Here is a 9499-nt window from a genome sequence, read left to right as displayed (position 1 = left end):
TCGCCTACATCGTCCGTATAGGACGACTCGGGAACTCAACTCCTACCCCGGGCAGCTCACCGATCCCCTTATGCCCAGGGGAAAGGTATCAAGCCGTTTGACAGCAGATGCTGGCTGTCAAACCGGCTTTTACGCAAAACAGGCGGGAGGCAGCAAACAGCTGCGACCAGCGAAATCGCCTGCCACCGGAAGTCCCGAGGTGCCGATTTCTGAGGGCCCTATAAACAGGCGGGAGGATCTGCAGAGAGACTTCCAAGTAGCTCCACCATCAAATCCCCAGGAGCAGCAGAGCTTCAGAGGCCCTGACAGAAAGAAATATTGATCATGCTGGCCAGGAGCTGTCAAACTGATTTGTTGGCGGCCTGATCTTAGCAGCTTCCTTTTTGTTTCTGACGAAGCTGTTCATGCCGAGACTTGAGTTCTTGTCAAATGCGAAGGAAGGGGTGGTGGGGGGTTATGTTTCCTTTTTACACTAGATAGAACAGTGATGGCGAACCTTTTAGAGACCGAGTGCCCAAAAACTGGCCCGCCCCCCACTCCACCCCCTGCCCCGCCCCCACCCTGCCTGCCTGCAGGGCCACTTACCGCCTCCAGGGCCCGCCGCAGATCGCCCAGGCAGCCCAGCAGCGCCAGGGCGGCCATGCCCTCTGCCCACGCCCCACAGCATCAACTGTGCGCGATGGGGCGTGAGGGCAGAGTCTTGTCTACGCTGCCTGGCTGCCATGTCCTTGGCTGCGCTGCTCCGTGTGGGCCACGCTCAGGGGCGACTCCTCCAGGGGGGGCTGCTGGTGAGGAGGGGGTCGCAGGGGGAGGCAAGGCTGGGGCAATGGCACGAGTGCCCACAGAGAGGGCTCCGAGTGTCACCTCTGGCACCCGTGCCATAGGTTCGCCACCACTGAGATAGAACAAACTAGCCTGAGCAAGGAGCCTTCGGTCAATGGCCCTCCGAATGAATTACCAACCATCTCTCCTCCCTTCCCTGGGCAGGACAAGAGGCCAGTCTTACGGCCAGGCTTCACTAGGGTGTTGGGGTGTGTAAAGACATATGAGTAATTGCCAGGTGTGTGGGAAAATGAGTAGTGATGCCTCAGTTGCAATGATGTAAAACAGTGTTTCTCAACCTTGGTAACTTTAAGATGTACAATTGACTGGTGGTGCTTTTGACAATGCCAATTAGCTATTATTATTATTATTATTATTATTATTATTATTATTATTATTATTATTATTATTATTATTATTATTATTATTATTATTATTATTATTATTATTATTATGGATCATCGCACAGTCAGCCAGATGTTCAGACTGGATTTGGCATTTTTGTCTACCTATCGACCTGGGATAGGCAGATGTGGATGTTTGATGGTATTACAGATATCGTCGCAGGATGGAAGCAGTTCCTAGTAAGGCCGCCTTTTGCAATTGACTAATAGCGAATTTGTCAATGCCAATGGTGTTCAAGTGGTGCTCCAGTTGTTTTGGGATTGCACCCAAGGCGCCAATTACTATTGGTACTACTACCCTTGCTTGTTTTTGCCACAGTCTTTCTATTTCTATTTGTAGGTCTTTGTATTTTGTTATCTTCTCCAGTTCTTTCTCGTCTATTCGGCTGTCTCCAGGCATTGCCACGTCCACTATCCAGACTTTTTTGTCTTTCTTATCGACAATTGTTAAGTCCGGGGTGTTATGTTGCAGGTGCTTGTCTGTTTGAATTCTGAAGTCCCAAAGCAGTTTAATTTTATCATTTTCTATTATTATTATTATTATTATTATTATTATTATTATTATTATTATTATTATTATTATTACTACTACTACTACTACTACTACTACTACTACTACTACTACTACTACTACTATTGATCATCGCACAGTCAGCCAGATATTCAGACTGGATTTGGCATTTTTGTCTACCTATTGAGTCCTTACCAAGGACCTGGGATAGGCAGATATGGATATTTGATGGTATTACAGATATCGTCGCAGGATGGAAGCAGTTCCTAGTAAGGCCGCCTTTTGCAATTGACTAATGGCGAATTTGTCAATGCCAATGATGTTCAAGTGGTGCTCCAGTTGTTTTGGGATTGCACCCAAGGCGCCTATTACTATTGGTACTACTACCCTTGCTTGCCTTTGCCACAGTCTTTCTATTTCTATTTGCAGGTCTTTGTATTTTGTTATCTTCTCCAGTTCTTTCTCGTCTATTCTTCATCATCATCATCATCATCATCATCATCATCATCATCATCATCATCATCATCATCATCATTATTATTATTATTATTATTATTTTTAAAGGCAAACTTTGAAACATGGGAGTGACACTTGAGGTAACTCTGTGACCTTCAGATGAGGCACACTGCAACTCTTCAGACTTCGTACGAGTTGGTTATGCTGGCTGAGAGCGATATCTGTTATGGTTCGGGACCTTGAAAGCCAACGGGTTGAGGGAGACTAGGCTGGGATGAAGGGGAAATGAATATTATGCAATACCCATCACCACCACCCCACGACAACGTGAACTGAATACATGTCCCATTTGCTTGGAAAATGCATTGAATATGCACCATGGAATCCTATAAAAAATCTCTTTCAATACAAGAGAATATTTATAGCTCAGGGTTGAATTGTGGAAAGCCGCAGTTGTTTTCTGTTGTCGCTCTCTGAGCTTGGTTGTCTGCTTGTAGACATTTCATTACCTCACTAGGTAACATCCTCAGTGCTGGAGGGAGAAGGGGTAGAACTCGTTTAAGCACAGACTTTGGTTTTGATTTAGGGATGCCGCACGGGACTCCCTTCCATCTGCAATCAGCGGATGTGAGCACTGCCTGCTTAACCATCGGCCTTCCTTCCTCTTTTCTTTGTCCAGCTCTCTGCCTGGTGCTGGGCTGCATGATATTCCCAGATGGCTGGGACTCAGAGACCGTCAGGGACATGTGCGGGGAGAAGACGGGGAAGTATTCGCTGGGCGACTGCTCTGTGCGCTGGGCTTATATCTTAGCCATCATTGGCATCTTGAATGCCCTTATCCTCTCCTTCCTGGCCTTCGTCCTCGGCAACCGGCAGAACGACCTGCTTCACGAGGAGCTCAAAACAGAGAACAAAGGTGAGTGCTCTCTCTGCTTTGCATACACAAACACACCGGGATAAAGCTCCCCCCTCCCCTTGTCCGTTCTGCATGTGGCTGAGGCCGTGAAGCAGCAATCACCATCTCGAATATCGGAGTAACTACGGTAGGCTGCCTTCACGTTTAACGCAGAAAAGCATGTCTCGATGTGGAAAGACTTAGAAAGTTGCCTGAAATTACAGCATTTAACTTAGTGCTAGGCTACAATGTTAGAATCCTGTACATTCAGATTTTACTTTGGGAAAAGCGTTAAGGCTTCAGCAGGCATGAACAGAGGATGACATTGATTCAGGATCCCAGAGCACTTCCCGCTAGTTCCATCATTCCTAAAGTTTGGATGGAATTTTTTTCCCCCAGCCAATCTTTAGTTTACAAAACAAAAAAGGGGGGAAACTAACTATTGGGAGGTTATAGCACTTCATTATTGCATTTACAAATTTGTTCCAAGGATCTAAGCGGCTTACGACAACAACAAATATAAAGTTTAAAACAAAACAGAATGAATATAATTGAAATACACAGTCAAGTAAAATCAGCAAGAACAGAGTGAGCTTATTGTTATTGTCGTTGTCAGTGTGTGGATGTTTTTACAGTAGCCAGGAGACCATAATGCTATTGCAGAGTAGTAGTTTGGCTTGCCAAGGTAACACACTTGGAAGACACACTTGCGGGCTTCCCAACGTGTGCCCCAGGAGGGCAAGCTGCCTTCGCAGCAGGGAGAAAGATGAGCAGCTCTTCCTGCAGGGTCACCCAAGACGCCCTTCCCTCCCAGGAGCTGCCCCACAAGTGGGCGCTGCCACCAGGAAGGTTCAGAGTGGTCAGGAATCTGATTGCCTGCACAGAGCGCCAATTTGTCTCCCCACCAAAGTGGTATTTCTCTCTCTCTCTCTCTCTCTCCATCCATCTATCCATCTCCCTCTCTATATATATATATCCATCCATCTCTCTCTCTCCATCCATATATACATATATCCATCTATTTCTCTCTCTCTCTCTCTCTCTCTCTCTCTCTCTCTCTCTTCATCCATCTATCCATCTCTCTCTCTCTATATATATATATATCCATTCATCTCTCTCTCCATCCATCTATACATATATCCATCTATTTCTCTCTCTCTCTTTCTCTCTCTCTCTCTTCATCCATCTATCCATCTGTCTCTCTCTATATATATACATCCATCTCTCTCTCTCCATCCATATATACATATATCCTATTTCTCTCTCTCTCTCTCTCTTTCTCTATATCTATCTATCTATCTATCTATCTATCTATCTATCTATCTATCTATCTATCTATCTATCTATCTACCTATCTACCTATCTACCTATCTACCTACCTACCTATCAATCCATATATAACACTATAACACCAAAAATGCGAATCCTGGGCATCATATTGACAAATTTAAAAAAAGAAAACAAACACCAGGATAAAAGTAAACAAGACTGTTTAATATAAACAAGCCTGTAGATAAAAAGTCACTAAGCTTTCATCAGCCAAACTGCCGACGTCGTCAGAGTTGGAATAAAAGGATATCTGGGAGCTGGCTTATATAGCCGCTTGCCTCTGCGCCTGGCTTCTCGAGCGCGTCATCGGCCCATTGATTGTGCTCGTCCGTAATGCACTGAGTTGCTCTACACCTGGCAATCTGCCCATGGCCCCCATGGTTGTCTTCCAATCTTCAATCGCTCTTCTGGCGCACGTGCAGGCCAGACAACCGAATCCGGTTGTTTTTTTCTCAAACTGTGATTCAGGCACTCTGTCGGGCCGTCATCCTCCCCCACCTCCAAGATCGCTGTTGTCTCGGGCAAGGGAGTTACTGGGATCGCTCCAAAACAGGAGGGGAGGGAGATAAGATGCAGAGACGGCTGGACAGCCACCGCCCAGGCGCCTGCACGCGCGCCAGAAGAGCGATTGAAGATCGCAGCTTTTCTTTTCTTTTTTAGTATAGTAAAGTAGTAAAGTAGATGGAGCTGACAGGGATGGTTAAATTGACTTCTTTGATTGGAAAAAGAGTAATACTGTATCTACATTTATTGGATGGAAACCCTTTCTAGACTTTTTTCAACATCACTTATGATGTGGTTTTAATGATTAGAAAAACAATGGAAAATAGAAACTTCTTTTCTTTTTTTCTTTTCTTTTCTTATGCTCAAAGTTATGTCTCGCTTGGAGGAGCAGATAAAAATGTTAGATAATGAATAGACAAGTCCAGATTCAAATGCTCATTAAGCATTTGAAGCTGCCTAGGTGACATTAGGCCAGTCCTATATTTTTTTCTGCCTCAAAGGAAACATAGACACTGCCTGCCTTTGCTTGTGCTTCTCCTGATCTTGCCAAGCCTTAGATGAAAGCCAGAGAACCAAAGGTGCCTAATTGGAAATTTAATTAATCAGAATAAATCTCCAGGACTCGGGGTTTGCTCCATCTGTTTGTATGAAGGAAAGGCAGACTTGCCAGCAAGAACCAAATGCTGAAACAGCAAGAAATAATGATGGGAAGAAATTAAAAAAAAAAACACAAGCAAATCCCTTTTCCATTCATATGTGGAAAGACAGCCAGAGATTCTCTATGTGCAGTCCATCTGAGGCATTACAGGTCAAAAGTCTGTCTATACCAGGGGTGGGGAACCTTGGCTCTTTTATGACTCATGGACTTCAACTCCCAGAATTCCTGAGCCAGCCATGCTGAGGGGAAAGGGAGAGGTTTCCAAGCTGAGCCATGCTGGCTCAGGAATTCTGGGAGTTGAAGTCCACGAGTCATAAAAGAGCCAAGGTTGCCTACCCCTGGCCTATACCAGTATTCATTGTTATGCAATTACTAACCGGATGTACTAACCATACATTCTATTTTGCAAGCTTATAATCGTGACGTGATTGGGACAACAAGCCAATTCCTATTTGACACTTCCTAACAGCTGTCATTTAAGGACAGTTTCTTTAAATACAGGCAAGTCCCTGACTATTCATTTAGTAACCATTCAAAGTCACAACGGCCCTGAAAAAGAAGGACTCACGACCGGTTTTTACATTTCCGAACGTGGCAGCAACCCCATGATTATGGGATCAAAATTCGGGCACTTGGCAACTGGCATGTATTTGTGACGGTTGCACTGTCCCAGGGTCATCTGATCACCATTTGTAACCTTCCCAGCCGGCTTCAGGCAAGCAAAGTTAATGAGGGAAGCCAGATTTGTTTAATGGCTGCATGATTCACTTAACAACTGCGGTGATTTGTTTAATAACTGTGACAAAAAGGTCATAAAAAGGGGCAAAACTCACTTAACTTTCTGGCTTAGCAATGGAAATTTTGAGCTCAATTGTGGTTGTAAGTCCTTTACTTACGACCACTATTGGGATTAGACCAGGGGTCTTCAAACTTGGCCTTTTATGACTTGTGGACTTCAACTCCCAGAATTCCTCAGCCAGGCACGTCTGGCTGAGGAATTCTGGGAGTTGAAGTCCACAAGTCATAAAAGGGCCAAGTTTGATGACCCCTGGATTAAAACTTCTTCTACGAAGTGATACGGTTGTTAAAGGAATCATGCCTGATTTTATGACCTTTTTTTGACACAGTCATTAAGGTAATCTGGCTTCCCCTGTTGACTTTGCTTGTTGGGAAGCCTCCCGGAAAGGTCACAAATGGCGATCATGTGACCCTGGGATGCTGGAACCATCATAAATGAATGCTGGTTGCCCAGCACCCAAATATTGATTACATGACCGTGGGGAAGGCTGCGAAGGTTTTAAGCATAAGGATCTGTTGTAAGTCACTTTTTTCAGTGCCTCCATGACTTCAAATGGTTGTTTAAAAAATGGTCGTAAGTCAAAGGTTCCCTGTACGGTTAAAAGTAATAATAAGCCACTAGAAGTCTGATCCTCCATGAATTTGTGAGCAATTGGTGGCGGTGGCCATCACCGCCTCCTATAGTAGCCTATTCCATAGCTTATATTCCATAGCAACTTTGTCAAGAAGGATTTCCTTCTGTTCATCCTGAATCTGTCCACACTATCTCCAGCAGGGCCCCATATTCTTATATTTTATCAGAGGAAGGAAGAAAAACTTCCCTGTTTACCCAAAGCGTGATTTTATATATACCATATCACATTTGTCCCCTTCTTCTTCTTGTGCCATATCCGTTATCGGACGTTGGCGATCATGTTGGCGATCCTGTTTTTATCAGCAGCCGCATGAAAAAGTGCTGCTGACTTTTGTCCAAACCAGTCCCTTAGATTTTGAAGCCACGATGTTCTTCTTCTGCCTGGACCTCGTTTGCCTTCAATCTTTCCCTGGAGCAGTGGTTCTCAACTTGTGGGTCGGGACCCCATTTGGGGTCGATCGACCATTTCATGGGGGTCGCCAAGCAAGGCTGTCCGCCATTTTTTTTGTCCGCCATTTTTTTTGTCTGCCACTTTTTTCCCCTTTTCCGGCGGGTGCCTTACCTCCCCTGAGCTGGGCCAGCTGGTGGTCGGCCTGCTCCGTCTCTGCGGCTTGCCAGCTACGCCTCGGCCCGCGCAGGGGGCGGAACCACGCATGCGCGGTGCTCCCGGGCAGGGAAAGTCCTCGACTTACAACCGGTTGGGTAGTCCTCGACTTAAGACCGGTTTAGTCCTCGACTTACGACCAGTTTAGTCCTCGACTTACAACCGGTTTAATCCTCGACTTACGACCGGTTGGGGTCGCGGCATTAAAAAGGTTGAGAACCATTGCCCTGGAGGATTAAATGGAGTATGCCGTATTTTTCTGGGTGTCGCATCGCATGTCCGAAATATTCTAATTTTCGTTTTTTAATTGTTTTGATGATTTCCCTTGGCTTTCCCCGCCCACTTTTAATTCTAGGTCCAAATACGGTCACCTTTTCAGGGTGAAGCTATTTGTGCTCTCTCTCTGTTCAAAGGTTAGGGATGGAGACCCAGATGGTGCCGGAGAGCAAGATCCTTGTAAGTCCCCATCCGAAGGATAAACTCATGTCCTAGCCATGCTGCTGATCTTTTTTTTTAGAAACTTCCACAAATGCCACTTTCCCCCCCAACTAAAATAGCATGATGTCGACTGGCAGGTTTTCAACCATTGCCTTCTGCAGCTAGTTGACAGCCGTGATTATTCCTATGCTTTGCAAAACTTCACTACTGCAGATTAAATTACTGTTAAATTCACACCTAAAACAGCCCACTGAAGAGCTGGCAATTCTGTCTAGTCCATCTGCATTAAATTTTAGGCAGTGATGGTGGGGAGAGCTTTATAGGCTCCTTTACGAAAAAGGAAGCATCGGTTTTAGAAGAACAAAATGGCAAAAGGAGTAATGAAAGAATGCCCCCCCCCAGCGATGACACTTCTCTCTTTGCACCGGAGTAAAAAATTCCGGAAATTCCTGTTAAGTCCCAGGGATGAGTTTAAGATCTACTTTTTGTCAGGAGTAAGTTATCGCGTAATTCTCTTGTGACTTGATTTACTCTATGACACCAGAAGTTTCTGTACACGCTTCTTCGTGTAGGGTAATTTTTGTGTCGAGTTGCTTCTGAATAATTAGCAATAGCACTTAGACTTATATACCACTTCATAGTGGTTTACAGCCCTTTGTAAGTGGTTCACAGAGCCAGCATATTGCCCCCAACAATCTGGGTCCTCATTTTCCCGACCTCGGAAGGATGGAAGGCTGAGTCAACCTTGAGCCGGTCAGGATCGAACTGGTGGCAGTGGGCAGAGTTAGCCTGCAATACTGCATTTTAACCACTGCGCCACCACGGCTCTTTACTGTTTCAGATTTGATTGAACATCACAGAATTGGCACCAAACGATCCAAGATGCCACCCTTGGCTACGTGCAACATTCATCGCGTACTTCTAGCCTACTTAGAATCCACTTGCAATCATCTGAATAAAAAAATAGGCATAGCTAGGCCCAAGACAGTGTTAGGAAATTTGGCCAGCCTGCACCACAATCCTAACTTTCTTTTTTTAATATTTTCAACAGATTTTGTTGGCACTGCGGTAAGTTCTCTGTGTTGGTGTTGGCCTCACTGACGTCTGGTGTTTGCTAGCTGTGTTCATAGGAGCCTATTCTAGTTTTGTCTTGTCCTTGTTCATTAGTATGTAATTGTGTTAGAAGGATATTGTGTTGTAGTTGATCAAATCCTTTTGGGGAGGAAGAGGATTGGGGTGAAGAGAGGAAATGTACATACCCACATTTATGTTATCAAGCGCTCTTGTCTACCTCATTCCTCTTTCTGGGGAAAAGCTTTGTTACATATATAGGAACGTTCATCTTTATCCAGCCAATCCTGGGTCTATAAATACAATAATGGGGTCTTCATGGAGGCCATTCCCCGATCCCAATGCTTCCTCTTGAGATAATTCTCAAAATTATGG

The 9499-nt window shown here is 44.9% G+C and overlaps 1 protein-coding gene across 1 annotated transcript in view; it reads left to right on the top strand.

The window, feature by feature from the left end:
* Positions 1-9154, top strand: part of LHFPL4 (LHFPL tetraspan subfamily member 4) — a 57275-nt gene extending 48121 nt beyond the window's left edge. The window contains exons 2-3 of the mRNA XM_015819866.1: positions 2873-3109; positions 9105-9154. Of these exons, the coding sequence (XP_015675352.1) occupies positions 2873-3109; positions 9105-9154 (287 nt within the window). The remainder of the gene's footprint in view (positions 1-2872; positions 3110-9104) is intronic.
* The last annotated feature ends 345 nt before the right edge of the window (positions 9155-9499 follow it).

This window comes from Protobothrops mucrosquamatus, unplaced genomic scaffold (genome assembly GCF_001527695.2).
Source record: "Protobothrops mucrosquamatus isolate PMUCROS unplaced genomic scaffold, P.Mucros_1.0 scaffold1007, whole genome shotgun sequence".
Classification (NCBI taxonomy): Eukaryota; Metazoa; Chordata; class Lepidosauria; order Squamata; family Viperidae; genus Protobothrops; species Protobothrops mucrosquamatus.
This window is presented reverse-complemented; position numbering and strand designations above follow the sequence as displayed.